The 25,602-nt window shown below is 42.1% G+C and overlaps 13 protein-coding genes across 13 annotated transcripts; all 13 read left to right on the forward strand.

Annotated features, from left to right (window-relative positions):
- Positions 1-682: 682 nt before the first annotated feature.
- Positions 683-1,645, forward strand: LSM04_008037 (uncharacterized protein; the record flags this gene model as incomplete). The annotated part of the gene is made up of 1 exon (XM_067331391.1): positions 683-1,645. The coding sequence occupies one exon, from the start codon at positions 683-685 to the stop codon at positions 1,643-1,645; it is 963 nt and encodes a 320-aa protein (XP_067192239.1).
- Positions 1,646-2,307: 662 nt separating this feature from the next.
- Positions 2,308-3,829, forward strand: LSM04_000240 (uncharacterized protein; the record flags this gene model as incomplete). The annotated part of the gene is made up of 2 exons (XM_067331392.1): positions 2,308-2,879; positions 3,352-3,829. The coding sequence occupies 2 exons, from the start codon at positions 2,308-2,310 to the stop codon at positions 3,827-3,829; spliced, it is 1,050 nt and encodes a 349-aa protein (XP_067192060.1).
- An 800-nt stretch (positions 3,830-4,629) lies between these two features.
- On the forward strand, positions 4,630-5,589 carry LSM04_000873 (uncharacterized protein; the record flags this gene model as incomplete). Its single annotated transcript, XM_067331393.1, has 1 exon — positions 4,630-5,589. One exon carries the CDS (start codon positions 4,630-4,632, stop codon positions 5,587-5,589), a length of 960 nt encoding a protein of 319 aa, XP_067192069.1.
- Positions 5,590-6,242: 653 nt separating this feature from the next.
- On the forward strand, positions 6,243-7,328 carry LSM04_002060 (uncharacterized protein; the record flags this gene model as incomplete). The annotated part of the gene is made up of 1 exon (XM_067331394.1): positions 6,243-7,328. The coding sequence occupies one exon, from the start codon at positions 6,243-6,245 to the stop codon at positions 7,326-7,328; it is 1,086 nt and encodes a 361-aa protein (XP_067192098.1).
- Positions 7,329-8,147: 819 nt separating this feature from the next.
- On the forward strand, positions 8,148-9,395 carry LSM04_006718 (uncharacterized protein; the record flags this gene model as incomplete). The annotated part of the gene is made up of 1 exon (XM_067331395.1): positions 8,148-9,395. One exon carries the CDS (start codon positions 8,148-8,150, stop codon positions 9,393-9,395), a length of 1,248 nt encoding a protein of 415 aa, XP_067192200.1.
- A 655-nt stretch (positions 9,396-10,050) lies between these two features.
- Positions 10,051-10,272, forward strand: LSM04_001159 (uncharacterized protein; the record flags this gene model as incomplete). The annotated part of the gene is made up of 1 exon (XM_067331396.1): positions 10,051-10,272. The coding sequence occupies one exon, from the start codon at positions 10,051-10,053 to the stop codon at positions 10,270-10,272; it is 222 nt and encodes a 73-aa protein (XP_067192081.1).
- A 228-nt stretch (positions 10,273-10,500) lies between these two features.
- LSM04_006758 (uncharacterized protein) lies at positions 10,501-11,449 on the forward strand (the record flags this gene model as incomplete). The annotated part of the gene is made up of 2 exons (XM_067331397.1): positions 10,501-11,119; positions 11,208-11,449. 2 exons carry the CDS (start codon positions 10,501-10,503, stop codon positions 11,447-11,449), a joined length of 861 nt encoding a protein of 286 aa, XP_067192202.1.
- Positions 11,450-11,949: 500 nt separating this feature from the next.
- On the forward strand, positions 11,950-13,206 carry LSM04_001189 (uncharacterized protein; the record flags this gene model as incomplete). The annotated part of the gene is made up of 1 exon (XM_067331399.1): positions 11,950-13,206. The coding sequence occupies one exon, from the start codon at positions 11,950-11,952 to the stop codon at positions 13,204-13,206; it is 1,257 nt and encodes a 418-aa protein (XP_067192082.1).
- Positions 13,207-13,857: 651 nt separating this feature from the next.
- LSM04_005188 (uncharacterized protein) lies at positions 13,858-15,105 on the forward strand (the record flags this gene model as incomplete). Its single annotated transcript, XM_067331400.1, has 1 exon — positions 13,858-15,105. The coding sequence occupies one exon, from the start codon at positions 13,858-13,860 to the stop codon at positions 15,103-15,105; it is 1,248 nt and encodes a 415-aa protein (XP_067192163.1).
- Positions 15,106-15,765: 660 nt separating this feature from the next.
- LSM04_008517 (uncharacterized protein) lies at positions 15,766-17,288 on the forward strand (the record flags this gene model as incomplete). Its single annotated transcript, XM_067331401.1, has 2 exons — positions 15,766-16,266; positions 16,320-17,288. The coding sequence occupies 2 exons, from the start codon at positions 15,766-15,768 to the stop codon at positions 17,286-17,288; spliced, it is 1,470 nt and encodes a 489-aa protein (XP_067192245.1).
- Positions 17,289-18,107: 819 nt separating this feature from the next.
- On the forward strand, positions 18,108-18,626 carry LSM04_008583 (uncharacterized protein; the record flags this gene model as incomplete). The annotated part of the gene is made up of 1 exon (XM_067331402.1): positions 18,108-18,626. The coding sequence occupies one exon, from the start codon at positions 18,108-18,110 to the stop codon at positions 18,624-18,626; it is 519 nt and encodes a 172-aa protein (XP_067192247.1).
- Positions 18,627-19,312: 686 nt separating this feature from the next.
- LSM04_001530 (uncharacterized protein) lies at positions 19,313-20,722 on the forward strand (the record flags this gene model as incomplete). The annotated part of the gene is made up of 1 exon (XM_067331403.1): positions 19,313-20,722. One exon carries the CDS (start codon positions 19,313-19,315, stop codon positions 20,720-20,722), a length of 1,410 nt encoding a protein of 469 aa, XP_067192086.1.
- A 471-nt stretch (positions 20,723-21,193) lies between these two features.
- Positions 21,194-25,084, forward strand: LSM04_002701 (uncharacterized protein; the record flags this gene model as incomplete). The annotated part of the gene is made up of 1 exon (XM_067331404.1): positions 21,194-25,084. The coding sequence occupies one exon, from the start codon at positions 21,194-21,196 to the stop codon at positions 25,082-25,084; it is 3,891 nt and encodes a 1,296-aa protein (XP_067192114.1).
- Between the last annotated feature and the right edge of the window lie 518 nt (positions 25,085-25,602).

The following is a 25,602-nucleotide window of genomic DNA, read 5'->3' on the forward strand; positions in this document are numbered from 1 at the left end:
AATTTGTTTTGTGCGCCTTTGCTCTGTTTATTCTATAATTATTGCTACTCCATTGTGTGTTCTTGGAGACTCTCTGTTCGGGTGCCTGTGCTTGCACTGTGATGAAGATGAACTGTTTTTGCAGTGGGAAAAAGAGAAGTAATAACAGATGAATTTATTTATAATTACGTATATACTCATGGAGTTAAACCCACAGTTGGTGTATTTCTGTGTTTACTGGAAAAGTTGGGCTAATTTTTAATATCTTTTTGTTTGTTTGCCTGGGTTCTTGTTTGTGCAGTTTTCCCTGCAGCGTCATGTATTATGATCTGCTTTGTGTAGAGAAAAATGGAATAATAATGGTAGATAAGTAGGATATTCTTAATTGCATATTAACGCAATCACACCCATGCCTCAGTATTATTTATTTGTGTTTGTTGAAACTGTTGGTCTTGTATTTAATTTGTTTTTTTTCCCTGTTTTCGTTTTTTGGTTTTGCTTTGGGTTTGTGTTTCTTCAATTATGGATGTTTTCAGCAACAAATGTATTATTTTTCGTTCATGCTTGACTTCTTGTGTGGTGTAGCAGTGGTGTAGTTCTGCTTTTCTGTTTCTGCGTGTGACATCTTTCTCTCTCTCTCTCTCTCTAAACACTCACATGCACATATAGACTCCAGTGATCCTCACTGTTATTAATAACAAGAATGTCCATGTTGTCGTGCCGTGTATTGTGTCTGTTGGCCATTGTACTCTGCTGTGTGGGTGTCGCTAATGCTAATGCTGATCCACAAGCAAAAAGCATCGCTGGAACGTTAAAAAAAGCCCATGATATGGCAAAAGAGTCTTCGAACCTAAAAGAGGAGTGCGAAACAGCCACCGAGGCTGCTGAAGATGCCGCGGCGAAAGCTGCAGGGTTTGCTATTACCATTCAATCGAGGCTTACAAATGGCGCTGTGAACATATCGGATGTGGATAAGAAGAAGGAGGAAGGTAATCAACTCATCGATAGGGCAACAAAGGCCGCAGAAAAAGCAAAAGGACTGGCGAGTAAAACTTCACAGGTGGCGGACGATGTTTTTGTGACTGCCGCAAGTGAAATTGAAACGGCGAAACAACGTGACGAATCCTTCCAAAAGATGGTGGACGCTGAATTACATGCTATGAACGAAACGAATATGGCAACAATTGAGACAATCACTGAAGCCGTGTCAAAGAATTTAACTACAGCGTCAGTAAAAGCCTACGCTGCTGCACAGTCTGTGGAAACTGCCGTAAAAGAGGTGGAGGAAGCCATTAAAAAACTCGTGGCCGCAGTTGCTGCTGCTGAGCAGAAGAAGAAAGAACCGACGAAAGCAGAGAGAGAGAAGAACATGGACTCGCAGGCACGGCCGCAGACACAGGACCCAACAGCTGCTGGGCAGCAAGGCCAAACAGAGGGAAGTAAGACGCAGCAAACAGAAGAAAAGAGAAAAGATGCACAAGGACAGCGCTCCCGACGCACTATTACTTTGAATGTCCGCGGAGAAAATCTCGATTCTTTGTTCAACTATGCAGCAAATAAGAGTGGGATGGCACTACATGACAGCAGCAGCATCCCTGCACTACTGCGTGTTCCACTCCTGCTGCTGCTGCTGTTCTCTGTGCTGGGCTGCATGACCGTGTGCTGAGCGCCGTGATGGGATTCTTACAGAGTATTCATAATCACTTGTTTACTGCTAATAATAATATAATTGCTACTCTGTTCAGTACACTGAGCACCGAGAAATTTAATCCCGATGGCATCCACTGGGCTAGGGTGCATCGTTGTGTGAAAATACTTAATCTCTTTTCTTTTTTCTTATACTTGTAAGCAGAGCATTGCTGTGCACCTCGTGGTGTGTGTCTCGCTCTGCAAATGTGTGGTTCTGGAAAATGATATCTCTTTTCATTTTGTTTTCACATGCGTGTGAATGGGGTAACACATAATTTGCTTGTTCCAGTGGGGCACTGCAAATTGCAATGGGGACAGGGAGGAACCAGCACAGAGAGATTTATTGCATTATCCGTTGTTATTGTTTTATGTCTGTGTGGGTATTTCTGCAATGTTACCAAATGGTATTTAATTTGTTTATAATCTTTTCATTTTTATGGGATTGGATGGGACTATTCTTCTTTTTCTTTGAATAATGGGTTTTTCCCCCTAACGTTTATACTTTCTTTGTGTTCATGTTTGGCTCCACGAGTGTGTGTATGTGTGTGTCTACTATTTCATCTTTTTCTGTGTTTTCTGTTCTTCTCTTTTTGCACTCCCCAGTTCCTTTGAGAAAAAACAAAAAAACGGACTCTTGCCATGATGATGCCTTTCCGCGTGTTGTTTTTATTGGCTCTCATGCTGTACTGCGTCTGTGGATGTGTGCTGGCTAATCAAGGTAACTTGTATCCTGGAGCTGCTGGTATTCCGAATCATTTAAATTCCCAACCTGGTGTTGTTGGTGGTCTTCCTGGTGTGCCTGGTGCTGGTCATCAACCCAGTGCTAGACCTCCTGTGAGTGTTCAGGGAACAAAACAAAATCCTCATCCTGCCTTTGGTGGTCCTCATGATCTTTGTGCTAGTCCTGGTGTACCTGGTAAAGGTGCTTGTCTTGTTGGTGTTCCTGGTTCTGCTAAACCTGATGCTAAAGGTGGTCATCCCGCTAAGCCTTTTACGCATTTACCGCAGCAACCTCTGCATGGTGCATTTGTTCCTCCTGTTCCCGGACAGTTTGGTCCTGCTCATGGTTCACATGGTGCCACTCTTTCATCTCAACTTAATGGTGGTGTTGGTAGACTGCCAGGGTTTGCTGGTGGGATTGTACCTAAAAAGGAAAAGATTCTTCAAAGGTTCAGTTTGGTGCAGCTGCTAAGAATGGAAAAACTCCTGCCGTCACCAAAAGTGATCCAAGAAGTGATGCAGATGGAAAAAAGAAGGAGGACAAAGAAAAGGAACCCAAGGTTATGGAAAGAGATAGGGGAAACACATTACAAGGTCAAAATGGTGTGAATGTGACTCAACAGGAAACTGTCTTGTCTTTTCCTGTACAAGAGAGGGGTGTTGAGGAGGCAAAGCAAACACAAAGTCTCACTAATCCCATGCAAAAAACGTCTAAAGTGAACAATGAATCGAATTCTGTTCCTTTATCATCTTCTCCGAGCTCAGAAATACCGACAGGAATGAGTGATGGAATGACTGCTGTGTCTAATCTGCCCCTTGAACAGAGTAAAAATGCTCCAGAAGATCACCTTCAAACTAAAGATGACGGCAAGACAGAAGAAAAGGAAACAGATTCTCCTGAAAGCAAAAAGAAACTGAGACAGGAGTGAATGGGTCCAATACAACTCATAGGGAAGAGAGAAGCGGAAACACACTTGGTGCTCAACAAGAAAGCCACAATACACAAAAGGACGCTGCTAGCACACAATCCCACGTTACTCCTGAGTCGAAACAGCATCCTACTGCGGATCCACAAACTACTGGAACAAACCAATCTGGTCTACCTTCTGCTGATTTAAACACACCAAAGGACATGAAAACAGAGCCTCACAGTACCACAGATACTGTGACACCACCAGAGAGTAAATCAACAAATGGCGTCAATACGGTGGGTGATTCAGCTAAAGGAAACACCACAGCGAACACAAGCCCTGACACTCTCAATACACCCAGTAATGAGGAATCAACCACCACCACAACAACAGCACTTCCTCCTACTGTGCCTGCAAACAACAAGAAACCAAATGTAAAGGGTGATGCAGACAGCAGCAGCAGTATCAGTTCTGTGTGGGTGCGTGTGTCACTACTGATTGTGGTTGCACTGGCCTGTATTCTTGTGTGATTGTGGTGGTGGTGATTCAGGTCATCCTGTTGTTTTCTTTTTTTTTTTGCATGCATCCCCACAGTCTAACTAATCCTTCACCTGTGTTGGGAATTTCTTTTTCGTTTCTTAATGGTAATGTGTTTTCTACGCCTTTGCTCTGTTTATTCTATAATTATTGCTACTCCATTGTGTGTTCTTGGAGACTCTCTGTTTGGGTGCCTGTGCTTGCACTGTGATGAAGATGAACTGTTTTTGCAGTGGGAAAAAGAGAAGTAATAACAGATGAATTTATTTATAATTACGTATATACTCATGGAGTTAAACCCACAGTTGGTGTATTTCTGTGTTTACTGGAAAAGTTGGGCTAATTTTTAATATCTTTTTGTTTGTTTGCCTGGGTTCTTGTTTGTGCAGTTTTCCCTGCAGCGTCATGTATTATGATCTGCTTTGTGTAGAGAAAAATGGAATAATAATGGTAGATAAGTAGGATATTCTTAATTGCATATTAACGCAATCACACCCATGCCTCAGTATTATTTATTTGTGTTTGTTGAAACTGTTGGTCTTGTATTTAATTTGTTTTTTTTCCCTGTTTTCGTTTTTTGGTTTTGCTTTGGGTTTGTGTTTCTTCAATTATGGATGTTTTCAGCAACAAATGTATTATTTTTCGTTCATGCTTGACTTCTTGTGTGGTGTAGCAGTGGTGTAGTTCTGCTTTTCTGTTTCTGCGTGTGACATCTTTCTCTCTCTCTCTCTCTCTCTAAACACTCACATGCACATATAGACTCCAGTGATCCTCACTGTTATTAATAACAAGAATGTCCATGTTGTCGTGCCGTGTATTGTGTCTGTTGGCCATTGTACTCTGCTGTGTGGGTGTCGCTAATGCTAATGCTGATCCACAAGCAAAAAGCATCGCTGGAACGTTAAAAAAAGCCCATGATATGGCAAAAGAGTCTTCGAACCTAAAAGAGGAGTGCGAAACAGCCACCGAGGCTGCTGAAGATGCCGCGGCGAAAGCTGCAGGGTTTGCTATTACCATTCAATCGAGGCTTACAAATGGCGCTGTGAACATATCGGATGTGGATAAGAAGAAGGAGGAAGGTAATCAACTCATCGATAGGGCAACAAAGGCCGCAGAAAAAGCAAAAGGACTGGCGAGTAAAACTTCACAGGTGGCGGACGATGTTTTTGTGACTGCCGCAAGTGAAATTGAAACGGCGAAACAACGTGACGAATCCTTCCAAAAGATGGTGGACGCTGAATTACATGCTATGAACGAAACGAATATGGCAACAATTGAGACAATCACTGAAGCCGTGTCAAAGAATTTAACTACAGCGTCAGTAAAAGCCTACGCTGCTGCACAGTCTGTGGAAACTGCCGTAAAAGAGGTGGAGGAAGCCATTAAAAAACTCGTGGCCGCAGTTGCTGCTGCTGAGCAGAAGAAGAAAGAACCGACGAAAGCAGAGAGAGAGAACATGGACTCGCAGGCACGGCCGCAGACACAGGACCCAACAGCTGCTGGGCAGCAAGGCCAAACAGAGGGAAGTAAGACGCAGCAAACAGAAGAAAAGAGAAAAGATGCACAAGGACAGCGCTCCCGACGCACTATTACTTTGAATGTCCGCGGAGAAAATCTCGATTCTTTGTTCAACTATGCAGCAAATAAGAGTGGGATGGCACTACATGACAGCAGCAGCATCCCTGCACTACTGCGTGTTCCACTCCTGCTGCTGCTGCTGTTCTCTGTGCTGGGCTGCATGACCGTGTGCTGAGCGCCGTGATGGGATTCTTACAGAGTATTCATAATCACTTGTTTACTGCTAATAATAATATAATTGCTACTCTGTTCAGTACACTGAGCACCGAGAAATTTAATCCCGATGGCATCCACTGGGCTAGGGTGCATCGTTGTGTGAAAATACTTAATCTCTTTTCTTTTTTCTTATACTTGTAAGCAGAGCATTGCTGTGCACCTCGTGGTGTGTGTCTCGCTCTGCAAATGTGTGGTTCTGGAAAATGATATCTCTTTTCATTTTGTTTTCACATGCATGTGAATGGGGTAACACATAATTTGCTTGTTCCAGTGGGGCACTGCAGATTGCAATGGGGACAGGGAGGAACCAGCACAGAGAGATTTATTGCATTATCCGTTGTTATTGTTTTATGTCTGTGTGGGTATCTCTGCAATGTTACCAAATGGTATTTAATTTGTTTATAATCTTTTCATTTTTATGGGATTGGATGGGACTATTCTTCTTTTTCTTTGAATAATGGGTATGTTTTCTTTACATTGGTGTTTGATTCCATGTGTGTGTGTGTGTGTGTCTGCGTGGAGTAATAGTGTTGTAGTTCTCCTTCTTTCTTCTTTCTCTTTCTATACACACACATAGACCCCAGTGATCCTCAGTGATTATTAATGAGAGGAATGTCCATGTTGCCGCGCCGTGTGTTGTGCCTGCTGGTCATTGTCCTCTACTGTGTGGGTGTGTCGAATGCGCAGATTGCGCAAGTGGAGGAGCACAGTCATGTGATTGAGTTGGCAAAAGAAGCTAAGAGATTGGACGAGGAAGCAGCGAAGGCGGCAGAGGAAACTTCGAATGCAATAAAAGAATGTCAGGATGCCGATGCCACTACTGATGACGCTGTGAGTAAAGCCAATTCGTTTGCCCAGGAAGCCAATAGGTTACTCGAAACAGATAAGGGTAATACAGCAGAAATTAAGAAGAAGAAGGAGGAGGGGCTTCAACTCCTGAAAAAAGCAAATGATGCTGCAGTCAAAATATGGGGTGCAGTCAATAAAACGAAATCAATAATGACTTCCACTGCTGTCAAAGGTGATGCTGCTCGTAAGGCATCAGAAAACTTCGATAAGCTATATGAGGAAAAAAAAGAAGAGTACAGCAAGCCTCCTAATAACGAGAATAAAGAAAAATTGAATAAGCTGATTCAAGAAGTGGAAAAGGCATATCCAACGTCCGCTAAAAGTGTCATGAAAGGTATTGGGCAACGTGCCATTGATGTCGCACATGAGGCAATCGGTGAGGCACATGGAGCTACAGTGGCCGCGCAAGATGCGGAAAAGGCTGCCAAACTTCTGCGGGAGACCATTAAGACACTGGAGGACGCAATTGCTACTACTGATGCTGTGAATAAGAAACAAGAAAAGACTCATAGTGCTGATGGTCAGCTAGACTCACAGGGACAACCACAAACACAGACACTGAATGTTGAACGACAGCCACAACAATCCGCTGGAGTTAGTGTAACTGGGGACGAACGTCAGGACCAGAAGGAAGAAAAGGAAAAAGATGCAAAGGAAACGCCGACAACTTACTCCAACCCTTCTGCTTCTTCTTCTTCTTCTTCTTCTGTTGCTGCCGCCACGAAGACAAATGAACAAGTTACAGCAACCCCAACTAAAACCCAAGAGGAGGGTGATAAGAAAACTCAGGTGAACGGAAGCAATATGGATTCTCTGAAGAAGAAGAGCGCAAATGCTCTGGGGAGTTGACGAAGACGGTAACAGGTGGTACTGAGGGAACTGGCAGCACTCTTCCCATCGATACCATACCTGGAAATCCTACCACGCCAAAGGACGGCAGCAGCATCCCTGTACTACTGCGTGTTCCACTCCTGCTGCTGCTTCTGTTTTCTGTGCTGGGCTGCATGACCGTGTGCTGAACACTGTGGTGGTGTTCTTCCACAGTGTTTGTAATAACTTGTTTACTGCTAATAATAATATAATTGCTACTCTGTTCAGTACACTGAGCACCGAGAAATTTAATCCCGATGGCATCCACTGGGCTAGGGTGTATCTTTGTGTGAAAATACTTAATCTCTTTTCTTTTTTCTTATACTTGTAAGCAGAGCATTGCTGTGCACCTCGTGGTGTGTGTCTCGCTCTGCAAATGTGTGGTTCTGGAAAATGATATCTCTTTTCATTTTGTTTTCACATGCGTGTGAATGGGGTAACACATAATTTGCTTGTTCCAGTGGGGCACTGCAGATTGCAATGGGGACAGGGAGGAACCAGCACAGAGAGATTTATTGCATTATCCGTTGTTATTGTTTTATGTCTGTGTGGGTATCTCTGCAATGTTACCAAATGGTATTTAATTTGTTTATAATCTTTTCATTTTTATGGGATTGGATGGGACTATTCTTCTTTTTCTTTGAATAATGGGTATGTTTTCTTTACATTGGTGTTTGATTCCATGTGTGTGTGTGTGTCTGCGTGGAGTAATAGTGTTGTAGTTCTCCTTCTTTCTTCTTTCTCTTTCTATACACACACATAGACCCCAGTGATCCTCAGTGATTATTAATGAGAGGAATGTCCATGTTGCCGCGCCGTGTGTTGTGCCTGCTGGTCATTGTCCTCTACTGTGTGGGTGTGTCGAATGCGCAGATTGCGCAAGTGGAGGAGCACAGTCATGTGATTGAGTTGGCAAAAGAAGCTAAGAGATTGGACGAGGAAGCAGCGAAGGCGGCAGAGGAAACTTCGAATGCAATAAAAGAATGTCAGGATGCCGATGCCACTACTGATGACGCTGTGAGTAAAGCCAATTCGTTTGCCCAGGAAGCCAATAGGTTACTCGAAACAGATAAGGGTAATACAGCAGAAATTAAGAAGAAGAAGGAGGAGGGGCTTCAACTCCTGAAAAAAGCAAATGATGCTGCAGTCAAAATATGGGGCGCAGTCAATAAAACGAAATCAATAATGACTTCCACTGCTGTCAAAGGTGATGCTGCTCGTAAGGCATCAGAAAACTTCGATAAGCTATATGGGAGGGAAAAAAAAGAGTACAGCAAGCCTCCTAATACCGGGAATGAAGGAAAATTAAATAAGCTGATTCAAGAAGTGGAGAAGGCATATCCAACGTCCGCTAAAAGTGTCATGAAAGGTATTGGGCAACGTGCCATTGATGTCGCACATGAGGCAATCGGTGAGGCACATGGAGCTACAGTGGCCGCGCAAGATGCGGAAAAGGCTGCCAAACTTCTGCGGGAGACCATTAAGACACTGGAGGACGCAATTGCTACTACTGATGCTGTGAATAAGAAACAAGAAAAGACTCATAGTGCTGATGGTCAGCTAGACTCACAGGGACAACCACAAACACAGACACTGAATGTTGAACGACAGCCACAACAATCCGCTGGAGTTAGTGTAACTGGGGACGAACGTCAGGACCAGAAGGAAGAAAAGGAAAAAGATGCAAAGGAAACGCCGACAACTTACTCCAACCCTTCTGCTTCTTCTTCTTCTGTTGCTGCCGCCACGAAGACAAATGAACAAGTTACAGCAACCCCAACTAAAACCCAAGAGGAGGGTGATAAGAAAACTCAGGTGAACGGAAGCAATATGGATTCTCTGAAGAAGAAGAGCGCAAATGCTCTGGGGGAGTTGACGAAGACGGTAACAGGTGGTACTGAGGGAACTGGCAGCACTCTTCCCATCGATACCATACCTGGAAATCCTACCACGCCAAAGGACGGCAGCAGCATCCCTGTACTACTGCGTGTTCCACTCCTGCTGCTGCTTCTGTTTTCTGTGCTGGGCTGCATGACCGTGTGCTGAACACTGTGGTGGTGTTCTTCCACAGTGTTTGTAATAACTTGTTTACTGCTAATAATAATATAATTGCCACTCTGTTCAGTACACTGAGCACCGAGAAATTTAATCCCGATGGCATCCACTGGGCTAGGGTGTATCTTTGTGTGAAAATACTTAATCTCTTTTCTTTTTTCTTATACTTGTAAGCAGAGCATTGCTGTGCACCTCGTGGTGTGTGTCTCGCTCTGCAAATGTGTGGTTCTGGAAAATGATATCTCTTTTCATTTTGTTTTCACATGCGTGTGAATGGGGTAACACATAATTTGCTTGTTCCAGTGGGGCACTGCAGATTGCAATGGGGACAGGGAGGAACCAGCACAGAGAGATTTATTGCATTATCCGTTGTTATTGTTTTATGTCTGTGTGGGTATCTCTGCAATGTTACCAAATGGTATTTAATTTGTTTATAATCTTTTCATTTTTATGGGATTGGATGGGACTATTCTTCTTTTTCTTTGAATAATGGGTATGTTTTCTTTACATTGGTGTTTGATTCCATGTGTGTGTGTGTGTGTGTGTCTGCGTGGAGTAATAGTGTTGTAGTTCTCCTTCTTTCTTCTTTCTCTTTCTATACACACACATAGACCCCAGTGATCCTCAGTGATTATTAATGAGAGGAATGTCCATGTTGCCGCGCCGTGTGTTGTGCCTGCTGGTCATTGTCCTCTACTGTGTGGGTGTGTCGAATGCGCAGATTGCGCAAGTGGAGGAGCACAGTCATGTGATTGAGTTGGCAAAAGAAGCTAAGAGATTGGACGAGGAAGCAGCGAAGGCGGCAGAGGAAACTTCGAATGCAATAAAGAATGTCAGGATGCCGATGCCACTACTGATGACGCTGTGAGTAAAGCCAATTCGTTTGCCCAGGAAGCCAATAGGTTACTCGAAACAGATAAGGGTAATACAGCAGAAATTAAGAAGAAGAAGGAGGAGGGGCTTCAACTCCTGAAAAAAGCAAATGATGCTGCAGTCAAAATATGGGGCGCAGTCAATAAAACGAAATCAATAATGACTTCCACTGCTGTCAAAGGTGATGCTGCTCGTAAGGCATCAGAAAACTTCGATAAGCTATATGAGGAAAAAAAAAGAGTACAGCAAGCCTCCTAATACCGGGAATGAAGGAAAATTAAATAAGCTGATTCAAGAAGTGGAGAAGGCATATCCAACGTCCGCTAAAAGTGTCATGAAAGGTATTGGGCAACGTGCCATTGATGTCGCACATGAGGCAATCGGTGAGGCACATGGAGCTACAGTGGCCGCGCAAGATGCGGAAAAGGCTGCCAAACTTCTGCGGGAGACCATTAAGACACTGGAGGACGCAATTGCTACTACTGATGCTGTGAATAAGAAACAAGAAAAGACTCATAGTGCTGATGGTCAGCTAGACTCACAGGGACAACCACAAACACAGACACTGAATGTTGAACGACAGCCACAACAATCCGCTGGAGTTAGTGTAACTGGGGACGAACGTCAGGACCAGAAGGAAGAAAAGGAAAAAGATGCAAAGGAAACGCCGACAACTTACTCCAACCCTTCTGCTTCTTCTTCTTCTGTTGCTGCCGCCACGAAGACAAATGAACAAGTTACAGCAACCCCAACTAAAACCCAAGAGGAGGGTGATAAGAAAACTCAGGTGAACGGAAGCAATATGGATTCTCTGAAGAAGAAGAGCGCAAATGCTCTGGGGAGTTGACGAAGACGGTAACAGGTGGTACTGAGGGAACTGGCAGCACTCTTCCCATCGATACCATACCTGGAAATCCTACCACGCCAAAGGACGGCAGCAGCATCCCTGTACTACTGCGTGTTCCACTCCTGCTGCTGCTTCTGTTTTCTGTGCTGGGCTGCATGACCGTGTGCTGAACACTGTGGTGGTGTTCTTCCACAGTGTTTGTAATAACTTGTTTACTGCTAATAATAATATAATTGCTACTCTGTTCAGTACACTGAGCACCGAGAAATTTAATCCCGATGGCATCCACTGGGCTAGGGGTGTATCTTTGTGTGAAAATACTTAATCTCTTTTCTTTTTTCTTATACTTGTAAGCAGAGCATTGCTGTGCACCTCGTGGTGTGTGTCTCGCTCTGCAAATGTGTGGTTCTGGAAAATGATATCTCTTTTCATTTTGTTTTCACATGCGTGTGAATGGGGTAACACATAATTTGCTTGTTCCAGTGGGGCACTGCAGATTGCAATGGGGACAGGGAGGAACCAGCACAGAGAGATTTATTGCATTATCCGTTGTTATTGTTTTATGTCTGTGTGGGTATCTCTGCAATGTTACCAAATGGTATTTAATTTGTTTATAATCTTTTCATTTTTATGGGATTGGATGGGACTATTCTTCTTTTCTTTGAATAATGGGTATGTTTTCTTTACATTGGTGTTTGATTCCATGTGTGTGTGTGTGTGTGTGTCTGCGTGGAGTAATAGTGTTGTAGTTCTCCTTCTTTCTTCTTTCTCTTTCTATACACACACATAGACCCCAGTGATCCTCAGTGATTATTAATGAGAGGAATGTCCATGTTGCCGCGCCGTGTGTTGTGCCTGCTGGTCATTGTCCTCTACTGTGTGGGTGTGTCGAATGCGCAGATTGCGCAAGTGGAGGAGCACAGTCATGTGATTGAGTTGGCAAAAGAAGCTAAGAGATTGGACGAGGAAGCAGCGAAGGCGGCAGAGGAAACTTCGAATGCAATAAAAGAATGTCAGGATGCCGATGCCACTACTGATGACGCTGTGAGTAAAGCCAATTCGTTTGCCCAGGAAGCCAATAGGTTACTCGAAACAGATAAGGGTAATACAGCAGAAATTAAGAAGAAGAAGGAGGAGGGGCTTCAACTCCTGAAAAAAGCAAATGATGCTGCAGTCAAAATATGGGGCGCAGTCAATAAAACGAAATCAATAATGACTTCCACTGCTGTCAAAGGTGATGCTGCTCGTAAGGCATCAGAAAACTTCGATAAGCTATATGAGGAAAAAAAAAAAGAGTACAGCAAGCCTCCTAATACCGGGAATGAAGGAAAATTAAATAAGCTGATTCAAGAAGTGGAGAAGGCATATCCAACGTCCGCTAAAAGTGTCATGAAAGGTATTGGGCAACGTGCCATTGATGTCGCACATGAGGCAATCGGTGAGGCACATGGAGCTACAGTGGCCGCGCAAGATGCGGAAAAGGCTGCCAAACTTCTGCGGGAGACCATTAAGACACTGGAGGACGCAATTGCTACTACTGATGCTGTGAATAAGAAACAAGAAAAGACTCATAGTGCTGATGGTCAGCTAGACTCACAGGGACAACCACAAACACAGACACTGAATGTTGAACGACAGCCACAACAATCCGCTGGAGTTAGTGTAACTGGGGACGAACGTCAGGACCAGAAGGAAGAAAAGGAAAAAGATGCAAAGGAAACGCCGACAACTTACTCCAACCCTTCTGCTTCTTCTTCTTCTTCTTCTTCTGTTGCTGCCGCCACGAAGACAAATGAACAAGTTACAGCAACCCCAACTAAAACCCAAGAGGAGGGTGATAAGAAAACTCAGGTGAACGGAAGCAATATGGATTCTCTGAAGAAGAAGAGCGCAAATGCTCTGGGGGAGTTGACGAAGACGGTAACAGGTGGTACTGAGGGAACTGGCAGCACTCTTCCCATCGATACCATACCTGGAAATCCTACCACGCCAAAGGACGACAGCAGCATCCCTGTACTACTGCGTGTTCCACTCCTGCTGCTGCTTCTGTTTTCTGTGCTGGGCTGCATGACCGTGTGCTGAACACTGTGGTGGTGTTCTTCCACAGTGTTTGTAATAACTTGTTTACTGCTAATAATAATATAATTGCTACTCTGTTCAGTACACTGAGCACCGAGAAATTTAATCCCGATGGCATCCACTGGGCTAGGGTGTATCTTTGTGTGAAAATACTTAATCTCTTTTCTTTTTTCTTATACTTGTAAGCAGAGCATTGCTGTGCACCTCGTGGTGTGTGTCTCGCTCTGCAAATGTGTGGTTCTGGAAAATGATATCTCTTTTCATTTTGTTTTCACATGCGTGTGAATGGGGTAACACATAATTTGCTTGTTCCAGTGGGGCACTGCAGATTGCAATGGGGACAGGGAGGAACCAGCACAGAGAGATTTATTGCATTATCCGTTGTTATTGTTTTATGTCTGTGTGGGTATCTCTGCAATGTTACCAAATGGTATTTAATTTGTTTATAATCTTTTCATTTTTATGGGATTGGATGGGACTATTCTTCTTTTTCTTTGAATAATGGGTATGTTTTCTTTACATTGGTGTTTGATTCCATGTGTGTGTGTGTGTGTCTGCGTGGAGTAATAGTGTTGTAGTTCTCCTTCTTTCTTCTTTCTCTTTCTATACACACACATAGACCCCAGTGATCCTCAGTGATTATTAATGAGAGGAATGTCCATGTTGCCGCGCCGTGTGTTGTGCCTGCTGGTCATTGTCCTCTACTGTGTGGGTGTGTCGAATGCGCAGATTGCGCAAGTGGAGGAGCACAGTCATGTGATTGAGTTGGCAAAAGAAGCTAAGAGATTGGACGAGGAAGCAGCGAAGGCGGCAGAGGAAACTTCGAATGCAATAAAAGAATGTCAGGATGCCGATGCCACTACTGATGACGCTGTGAGTAAAGCCAATTCGTTTGCCCAGGAAGCCAATAGGTTACTCGAAACAGATAAGGGTAATACAGCAGAAATTAAGAAGAAGAAGGAGGAGGGGCTTCAACTCCTGAAAAAAGCAAATGATGCTGCAGTCAAAATATGGGGCGCAGTCAATAAAACGAAATCAATAATGACTTCCACTGCTGTCAAAGGTGATGCTGCTCGTAAGGCATCAGAAAACTTCGATAAGCTATATGAGGAAAAAAAAGAAGAGTACAGCAAGCCTCCTAATAACGAGAATAAAGAAAAATTGAATAAGCTGATTCAAGAAGTGGAGAAGGCATATCCAACGTCCGCTAAAAGTGTCATGAAAGGTATTGGGCAACGTGCCATTGATGTCGCACATGAGGCAATCGGTGAGGCACATGGAGCTACAGTGGCCGCGCAAGATGCGGAAAAGGCTGCCAAACTTCTGCGGGAGACCATTAAGACACTGGAGGACGCAATTGCTACTACTGATGCTGTGAATAAGAAACAAGAAAAGACTCATAGTGCTGATGGTCAGCTAGACTCACAGGGACAACCACAAACACAGACACTGAATGTTGAACGACAGCCACAACAATCCGCTGGAGTTAGTGTAACTGGGGACGAACGTCAGGACCAGAAGGAAGAAAAGGAAAAAGATGCAAAGGAAACGCCGACAACTTACTCCAACCCTTCTGCTTCTTCTTCTTCTGTTGCTGCCGCCACGAAGACAAATGAACAAGTTACAGCAACCCCAACTAAAACCCAAGAGGAGGGTGATAAGAAAACTCAGGTGAACGGAAGCAATATGGATTCTCTGAAGAAGAAGAGCGCAAATGCTCTGGGGGAGTTGACGAAGACGGTAACAGGTGGTACTGAGGGAACTGGCAGCACTCTTCCCATCGATACCATACCTGGAAATCCTACCACGCCAAAGGACGGCAGCAGCATCCCTGTACTACTGCGTGTTCCACTCCTGCTGCTGCTTCTGTTTTCTGTGCTGGGCTGCATGACCGTGTGCTGAACACTGTGGTGGTGTTCTTCCACAGTGTTTGTAATAACTTGTTTACTGCTAATAATAATATAATTGCTACTCTGTTCAGTACACTGAGCACCGAGAAATTTAATCCCGATGGCATCCACTGGGCTAGGGTGTATCTTTGTGTGAAAATACTTAATCTCTTTTCTTTTTTCTTATACTTGTAAGCAGAGCATTGCTGTGCACCTCGTGGTGTGTGTCTCGCTCTGCAAATGTGTGGTTCTGGAAAATGATATCTCTTTTCATTTTGTTTTCACATGCGTGTGAATGGGGTAACACATAATTTGCTTGTTCCAGTGGGGCACTGCAGATTGCAATGGGGACAGGGAGGAACCAGCACAGAGAGATTTATTGCATTATCCGTTGTTATTGTTTTATGTCTGTGTGGGTATCTCTGCAATGTTACCAAATGGTATTTAATTTGTTTATAATCTTTTCATTTTTATGGGATTGGATGGGACTATTCTTCTTTTTCTTTGAATAATGGGTTTTTCCCCCTAACGTTTATACTTTCTTTGTGTTCATGTTTGGCTCCACGAGTGTGTGTGTGTGTGTCTACTATTTTATCTTTTTCTGTGTTTTCTGTTCTTCTCTTTTTGCACTCCCCAGTTCCTTTGAGAAAAAACAAAAAAACGGACTCTTGCCATGATGATGCCTTTCCGCGTGTTGTTTTTATTGGCTCTCATGCTGTACTGCGTCTGTGGATGTGTGCTGGCTAATCAAGGTAACTTGTATCCTGGAGCTGCTGGTATTCCGAATCATTTAAATTCCCAACCTGGTGTTGTTGGTGGTCTTCCTGGTGTGCCTGGTGCTGGTCATCAACCCAGTGCTAGACCTCCTGTGAGTGTTCAGGGAACAAAACAAAATCCTCATCCTGCCTTTGGTGGTCCTCATGATCTTTGTGCTAGTCCTGGTGTACCTGGTAAAGGTGCTTGTCTTGTTGGTGTTCCTGGTTCTGCTAAACCTGATGCTAAAGGTGGTCATCCCGCTAAGCCTTTTACGCATTTACCGCAGCAACCTCTGCATGGTGCATTTGTTCCTCCTGTTCCCGGACAGTTTGGTCCTGCTCATGGTTCACATGGTGCCACTCTTTCATCTCAACTTAATGGTGGTGTTGGTAGACTGCCAGGGTTTGCTGGTGGGATTGTACCTAAAAAGGAAAAGATTCTTCAAAGGTTCAGTTTGGTGCAGCTGCTAAGAATGGAAAAACTCCTGCCGTCACCAAAAGTGATCCAAGAAGTGATGCAGATGGAAAAAAGAAGGAGGACAAAGAAAAGGAACCCAAGGTTATGGAAAGAGATAGGGGAAACACATTACAAGGTCAAAATGGTGTGAATGTGACTCAACAGGAAACTGTCTTGTCTTTTCCTGTACAAGAGAGGGGTGTTGAGGAGGCAAAGCAAACACAAAGTCTCACTAATCCCATGCAAAAAACGTCTAAAGTGAACAATGAATCGAATTCTGTTCCTTTATCATCTTCTCCGAGCTCAGAAATACCGACAGGAATGAGTGATGGAATGACTGCTGTGTCTAATCTGCCCCTTGAACAGAGTAAAAATGCTCCAGAAGATCACCTTCAAACTAAAGATGACGGCAAGACAGAAGAAAAGGAAACAGATTCTCCTGAAAGCAAAAAAGAAACTGAGACAGGAGTGAATGGGTCCAATACAACTCATAGGGAAGAGAGAAGCGGAAACACACTTGGTGCTCAACAAGAAAGCCACAATACACAAAAGGACGCTGCTAGCACACAATCCCACGTTACTCCTGAGTCGAAACAGCATCCTACTGCGGATCCACAAACTACTGGAACAAACCAATCTGGTCTACCTTCTGCTGATTTAAACACACCAAAGGACATGAAAACAGAGCCTCACAGTACCACAGATACTGTGACACCACCAGAGAGTAAATCAACAAATGGCGTCAATACGGTGGGTGATTCAGCTAAAGGAAACACCACAGCGAACACAAGCCCTGACACTCTCAATACACCCAGTAATGAGGAATCAACCACCACCACAACAACAGCACTTCCTCCTACTGTGCCTGCAAACAACAAGAAACCAAATGTAAAGGGTGATGCAGACAGCAGCAGCAGTATCAGTTCTGTGTGGGTGCGTGTGTCACTACTGATTGTGGTTGCACTGGCCTCTATTCTTGTGTGATTGTGGTGGTGGTGATTCAGGTCATCCTGTTGTTTTCTTTTTTTTTTTTTTGCATGCATCCCCACAGTCTAACTAATCCTTCACCTGTGTTGGGGTTTTCTTTTCGTTTCTTAATGGTAATGGGTTTTCTGCGTTGTGGCTCTGTTTATTCTATAATTATTGCTACTCCATTGTGTGTTCTTGGAGACTCTCTGTTCGGGTGCCTGTGCTTGCACTGTGATAATGAACTGCTTTTTGAAGAGGGGAAAAAGAGAAGTAATAACAGATGAATTTATTTATAATTGCTTTTACATATAGACTTACACCCATAGTTGGTGTATTTCTGTGTTTACTGGGTGAGTTGTGCTGATTTGAAATTTCTTTTTATTTGTTTCCTTTGTGTTTTGCTTGGGATTTGCCTGGGTCGTTGAGTGTGCTTTGCCTTGAGCTACTATTATATTGTGCTTCCTGGGGGTGAAAAAGGAATAATAACTGTTACGCATATAAATTTATGGGTTTCCATACGCTGACCAACACATCGAGAGCTGTTTATTTCTGTGCTTTCTGCTCCTGTTGGTCGCAAATTAATTTTTGTTTTTTTTTTACTGTTTGTGGTTAATTGTGGCTTTCTGCTTAACACTGGGTACTGTGTGTTTTTTTTCCTTTAATTTGACACCATGTGAGTTACTGTTGTATGCATTGTTGGTATTCTTTTTCTTTTCTCTGCGTGTTTGTTTCTGTGGGTCTATTGTATTGCTTGCTTGTTGCTTCTTTTTTGCTTTTGTTTTGTTTTGTTTTATTTAGATACCTTAAACAAGAAAGCTAACTCCTCTCGTAAAGATGCTGCACCGTGTGTTGTATCTTGTGGCTTTGCTCCTCAGCGTTGCCTGTGTGTGTGTGGCTGCTGAAGCGGCTGCTACTGCTACTTCTTCCTCTACTTCTAATTCTGGTACTACCGCGGCTCAAAATTCTGCTGCTCAAAATACTTCTGCTACGACTACTGGTACTACTTCTACTTCTCCCGCTCAGCCTCCTGCTGCGGGTACTGGAACGAGTGGAGGGGCGTCTACCAGTGGACCTCAAACTGGAAACAATGCACCAAGTCGAAGTGCAGAACCCCAAGGAGGTGCACCTGCAGCACAATCCTCTACTCTTTCCACCAGTTCAGGTGCAGAGAGTGGGTCAACCAGTAACCAAGGTGGTAAGGAAAATACAGAAACAACCACCACTTCTACAGAGAGCAATACAAAGCCAAATGAGAAGAATGGTGCAGACAGCAGCAGTGTCAGCAGTATCAGTTCTGTGTGGGTGCGTGTGTCACTACTGATTGTGGTTGCACTGGCCTGTATTCTTGTGTGATTGTGGTGGTGGTGATTCAGGTCATCCTGTTGTTTTCTTTTTTTTTTTGCATGCATCCCCACAGTCTAACTAATCCTTCACCTGTGTTGGGAATTTCCTTTTCGTTTCTTAATGGTAATGTGTTTTGTGCGCCTTTGCTCTGTTTATTCTATAATTATTGCTACTCCATTGTGTGTTCTTGGAGACTCTCTGTTCGGGTGCCTGTGCTTGCACTGTGATGAAGATGAACTGTTTTTTGAAGAGGGGAAAAAGAGAAGTAATAACAGATGAATTTATTTACAATTGCTTTTACACATAGACTTACACCCATAGTTGGTGTATTTCTGTGTTTACTGGGTGAGTTGGGCTGATTTGAAATTTCTTTTTATTTATGTGCTTGGGATTCGCCTGGGTCGTTGTTGTGTGTTTTGCCCTGCACTAAGGAAAGTGGTCTACCCTGCACGGAAATGAAAAACAACAACAGAAATAGAAATATATTTATAAGGAAGTTTATACTGATTTATAGATGATTTTGGTGAATTTTGTTGTTTACTGTGAAAGTAGGTACCAGTGCTTAATTCCTGTTATTGTTAATATTTTTTTCTTTTTGCTTGCTATTTTTTTGTTTTGGGGGGAATATATATATATATATAGGTTGACGTTTTTTTTCCTATCTTATTTATTTAATATTTACACATAGTCTCTTTATGTTTGGAAACACACGAAGGCGACTTGTTGGCCCATGTCGGTGGTTTTCCTCTGGCAGTATGCGTTTATGTAAGGTGTTTGGAGCTGCAGTAATTGAGAATAACTTTATTCTCTTTAGAAATTCATCGATGATGACATCAAATTTATTTTTGTGTACCCCACATCGTAATATAGCGTACAAGACAGACGCCGCATCCTTTGAAAGTGAAGTAATTCAATCACAGCAAGCTATTTGTCTTGTGTATTATAGACCAGATAGCAGCAGCTGTAACGCCTACTTGGCGCTTGCCGAGCGCCTTGTAAATAGACTTAATGAGGAGACAAATCAAATAAAAGATAAAAATGAAAACAGTAGCAGTGAGTCTAGTAGAAAGAAAATATGGTTAAAACTTTGTACTATAAACGCGGATGAGAATAGAAATCTTGCATCTGCTTTTTCAGTTGCACGGGCTAAACTCCCTGTAACGTATTTCATTATGCAAGGTACTATCATAGATAAGGTTAATGGTCATATAGTGGAATCAAGATTAGAAGGTATTTTGCGTAAATTTCTTGAACATTACCAAAAAGAAATGAATGTGGATCTCATGAGTGGAAGTAGTGGATCACCAAATCAGCAAAATCCACTTCCAGCAGCCGCTACTACAGATCTCTTACATGGTGCCTCTACACAATATTTGCAAAATAGAATTATGGATGCGCTTGTTGGACCCGAACGTATTCGTCTCCCAGAAGAAAGTGAACAACTGGATGGATTACGAAAAACCATTCAACAGACAAAGAAAAAGGCTTATGATGAGTTGCAAGATCTTCGAAGAGAACTTGGTATGGATATTCGTCGCCTAAGTGAGGTTGATATGAGTAAACGTTATTATCAATCTTCACAATTCACTGCTGTTGCCGTACTTTCCGCTTTAGAAGCTCTCTTCTTGGCTCGTGTACATGCCACCATTGGAGATATTGCGGCTGAAAATGTTTCATTTGCTTTAAACGCCATGCAACGGGACTTTGCCCCTATTCTTGGTGATCCCACTCTGCGGAGACTTATCTCACTCTGTGAAGTACTTTTAGTACGAGCAGAGATTATATTACAACAACGAAAGTTACAGTCATTAGATGCGAATAAAGGGGTAAAAAAGTACTTGACACGTATGCAGTACTGGATGGATGAATTAGTGGATGCCCGCGTAGTGCCTGAACGATTTCCCAGTGATGATGTGGAAGATATGTTTAGATTACTGAAATTCAATCTTATTGAGACTAGAGGACGACAATCACAGGAAGAGGTGAGTGAGAGTACAATACGTGTAAGACAAGTAAAGACGTGTTTACTGGGTGTGCTGCAGTTATATCATAATGATCCGAAAAGTCAAGAAGCACGATCACGTTTATCCTCTCTTTTGTATTAGGCAGAAGAATATCAAAAGAGAAGAAAAAAAAGCAAAAATATATATATATATATATATATATATATATATATAACAAGGAAATGGAATTTGTGAAGAAGAGATAAGAATTGAATCTCCTGGATGGATAAACTTTTTAAATTTCTTCTACAAGGCAACTATAAAAGATTATCTGGTTTATCGAAATTATTTTTTTTTCTGTATTTGTGAGTGTGTGTGTGTCTGTGGACGATGGTTCCATCTTGAGTTGACACTCTCTTGATATGTTAAGATAATACACATTCTCTATTCTTTATTTTTTATTGGTATGTGTGTTCTCTCTCTCTCTTTCTATCCCTTTAATTACTGTATGCTTGGTAATGTTTTATTTTATTTTGAATTTCTTATTCTATTGGGTGTTGGCAGGCGATATTTCTTTCCTTCCTCTTCTTGTAAAGATACTCTGCGTGTGGTGTTAAAAAAAAAAAAAGCATCATGCAGACCGAGTGCTCTAGAGAATATCTTAACGGGCAACTACACAGCGGTAGATACCGTGAGCGATTTCCACATAGTGGTTACAATCATCATCATCATCATCATCATCATCATCATCATAATAATAATAACAATAATAATAGTCCCCGTCGTGCTCGTCGTCGTTTTTTTATGGTTCAACCATCACTACGTAGTTCTGCTGGATTGCGCATGCATACATCTATTACACGATCCCGTGAGTTTTCAAGGCGATCGCATAGTATTAATGCAGGAAGAATGAGTTCTGTTGGATCAATTAGAGGATATAATCTTTGGGGAAGCTCAAATAACGATCCTGCCTTATCCATACGTGATGATGTTACACTAGACGACTTTGGTTGGATTCCATATAAGCGAATTTATGATAGTGAGGACTATGAAACAGCAGGTGAAGGACTGATAAGCAACCGTATGGATAGTAATAACATTGGAGTACAGGATAAGAATGATCATAGTGATAATAAGAAAAAGAAGCATCAAGAAAAAGTGAAAGAAGGAAACGTTCCAATGGGAGGAGATGATGGTGGTAAATTTCCACCATCACTAGATATTCCTTGGCAACTTCGAGAGGCTTATAGTGATAAGAGGTGTACTTACTTTGATTTTCTAGGAACACGCTATTTTTGGTTTCTCATTCAATTTTCAGCACGAGTGACATTTGTAGGAATGCTTATCCCTGCTATATTAACTGCAATACAGTTACCAAATAGTACTTACTTATCTGTATATACATTATCAGGTGTTATACTTGGAGCTGGAACCTCCGTAGGACAATCCGCAAGTTTCCTAACACAATTCCTACGAGCTGCCTGTTTATGGTTACCCCTTGCCACACTATGTGTGGCGGCAAATCTTAATCGCTATTTAGTTTTATGGCTTATAGCATATGTTATTATATTATTTGTCATTGGATGTCTTACAGAAAATGCCACACGACGTACTGGATTGATGTTATTTAATATTGCCGTTGTGGGTCATTTAGTAGGTGAAGCCCGTCTCATCTCCCCCTCACATTTATTATTAGATTGGCTTGTGGGTGTACTCTTTGCCTTTGCCGCGACGTTAATTCCCTATCCACTTCTCGCCACAAGATCTGCACGATCGACGATGAAACGTCTCTTTGAAAACTCCGCTACCGCATTTCGCGGTTTACTTACATGTTTTTGGACCTCATCTAATACAGAGCGAAGTATGGGAATGGTTCGTATACGACGTGTTACTTCATCTATTGACACCTTGTTGGCAAAGATAAATCACCTGGAGGATTTTACCGTTTATGAATTTATATTATTTGATAGTTATGAGAAACGTGAGGTACGACTGCAAAAAACAGCATTGGTGGAACAATTATGTCTTAATTTACGTTCCATGACACGTGTAATTGATATTGTAGAAGATAATCCAAATATTATTGATGGATCTTCTCGTTGTACACAGTTTGGTACAAGTTTATCACGTCCAATGGAAGTTATTTCACGTACGGTGGAAGAATTATTTTACGCTCTCGCAAAGGCACAAAAATGGAAAGATCTTTACGAGTTAGACCCTCTCTTTGATGCCTGTGGAAGAACGATTAAAAAATTACAGGAAGAATTTACCGATGCTAGTCGTGTACTCTTTTATGAACGAGACTCTTCAGAGGAAATGGAAGAATTTGTACCACTTATGACTTTTTTTGTCTTTTCGGTAGTAAATTTTTGGTCCGCATTAGATGGGTTTCATCGTCGTATACGAGTAGAACAGTCAACTGCCACTCGTTCTACACTACGATTGGTTTGGCAAGGTTTGTGGGATCCTATCTGGGATACGATATGTTTTTTACGTCGTCTCGTTACTAAAACCACCAAAGCTGATTTGCGAGTTGTGTTAGAGGCGGGTAAAGTTAGTGTGGCAATGTTAATAGCGGTTTTATTCTTTTACTACGTTCAACCCCAGTCTTTACTCTTATCTGGTCCTTCTGTGATTGCTGTATTTTCTGGTACAAATCCAGTAGAGGCAGTGCAGGCTTCGTTAGTGCGATTGATTGGAACTTTATTGGGATCTGTCATTGGATTCTTTGCCGCTTCCTTGGGTTATACGGTATTAGATCACATTGTGAGTCTCTGTAGTATTACAGCTGTTTTAACATTCTTTCGCACAGGTGAAAAGTATGGAACACTGGCGATGTATGCAAACTTTGTGGCTGTCTCAAGTTTATCTTTAACACGAGCTTCTTCGGCGGAATCCGTTATTGGTCGTATGCAACAGAATGCGTTTGCTATTATGATTTATTGTCTTATTAGTGTTCTTGTATTTCCGGTAAGTCCTGGGGCATTACTAATGAAGCGACGTATGAAAGTACTACACTCGATTAGTTCTATCATGCGATCCATTATGGCATTTTACAGTTATCCAACAGAGAATGATGCCCGAAGACGAAGTAGATCACATTTCGTAGAACATACAGATCATCATCCTTTACATATTGAAGGCGATAAGAGTAACTATAATTACAATCAGAACCAAGATCAACATCTGTCTAACTCTTATGATAACAATCCTAGTACTGGTAGCACGAACTTTGGGTTTCTGAATAGTCTTCCATTAGCGTTTACGAGTGAACCAGAAGGAGACTCACGTATACCTGCTCTCTTTGCTGAAGTAGATAAACTCAAACACAGTTTGCGTAATACCACTAAAATTATGCCATTTGCAGCGGATGAACGGGGAATTATACCATATGTATATCCACAAAAAGCTAGTGAAGCTATTAGTACTGCCCTTTATCGTATTTTTGCCCTTGTATATACGATGGCCTGTAGTTGGAAACTCATGTGTGAAAAGGGATACTTTACAACAGAGGTTCGTAGAATATTATACTATATATCTCCTATTGCTAGTGATATTCAATATAGTCTACAACGTTTTGTTAATATTCTCTCTTTTTATGTTGAACACCCCACTTCCTCACTTGCCCCAGAATTAGCTAAATGTCTTATGGAGCTTCGTGCTCTTATTAATGAGTTTGTGGCGAGAGAGCATCACGCTATACATACCGTAATCTCTGAAGCGGTGGAGATGCAGCGAGAGATGAATAACCCAATATCAACAGTAGCAACAAGAGGAGAAACAAGAGAAGGGCCAGGTTGGAATAGTTCCACTAATCTTGCTGTCGGAGAGAACCACAATAATCCCAATAACAATAGTAATAGTAATAATAATAATAATAATAATAATAATAATAATAATAATAATAATAATAATAATAATAATAATAATAATAATGGAAATGTGCTTAGTGGTGGGGCTCCTGAAGAAATGTTAAATCCCGAAGATCGTCGAGCATCTGAAGTAGCAAATCAATTACATTTATCGAATGGTTCACAACCGGCAGCCAACACTACACAAATCTTTTCAGGTACTTTTGTACGGCCGGAACAAACACCGCAGCGAATGTTTCATAACGGAGAAGAAACGCATACAAATAGCATCATCACACCTTCACTTCAGCGGCGTACGCCACTGCAGAGACAAACAAGTCCGTTTGGAGAAGATCCTAAAGAATCTGCAGGAACTCGACACGAGCAAAAAGAAGAAAAAGAGAAAGAACATGAATTGCAAAAGATTAACTCTGATGATTTGATACATGGAGCAATCTCTCTTGCGGCAGGATCCCCTCTACAAGATTCTGACGGGTCTCAGTCATTCTCATCTCAACCATGTGTGCACTTTGCAGAGGGATACACAACACCCATCACAGTACATGATGCGGAGGGTCTGCACACAATTTCACTTTCACTTGATATGATGGGGAAAGAACTGAAGAAGGCCTTACTTGGCTTTGAACAGATGGTGCAAGTGAGGGATTATTGAATCCTTTTTTTTCTTTTCTTGTCTTCATATGTACAAGTACAATGACGAAATGAATATTATACTAGGATGGATTAAAGAATTTTTTGGATATTTATATGGATATGGATATGGAAATGGATGTATCTGTTAATGTTAATTGTACCTGAGATAAACGATAAGGCGCTCCGAAATATTGGATTATGCTTCCTCTTCTAACGAAAAGGCTTTTCTTTTTTTTTCATGTGAAAACAACGTTACTAACCGTATATTGAACTTGCACATTATTCTCTTCATTAACCGTGTCCGAAACGAAAGCTGAAGGTGCTACTATGGAGTCAAGCAAGTACTGAAGTGCCTTCCCTTTCTTTTCTTTTGTTTGTTTTCTCATTTATTCTACCTTATGTTCATTTTAAGCGGTTATTTGTTTTTCTTCTGTGTGTCTCTATCTATCTATTTATTTTTTTTTTTTTGGTAGTGAGTAATAACGTATGTGGTATCTTTTTTATTCTCACTTTTCTATTTCTCGTTTTTTATCTTGC

The sequence above is a fragment of the Trypanosoma melophagium genome (assembly GCF_022059095.1).
Source record: "Trypanosoma melophagium isolate St. Kilda chromosome Unknown ctg20segment0, whole genome shotgun sequence".
In the NCBI taxonomy this organism is placed as follows: domain Eukaryota; phylum Euglenozoa; class Kinetoplastea; order Trypanosomatida; family Trypanosomatidae; genus Trypanosoma; species Trypanosoma melophagium.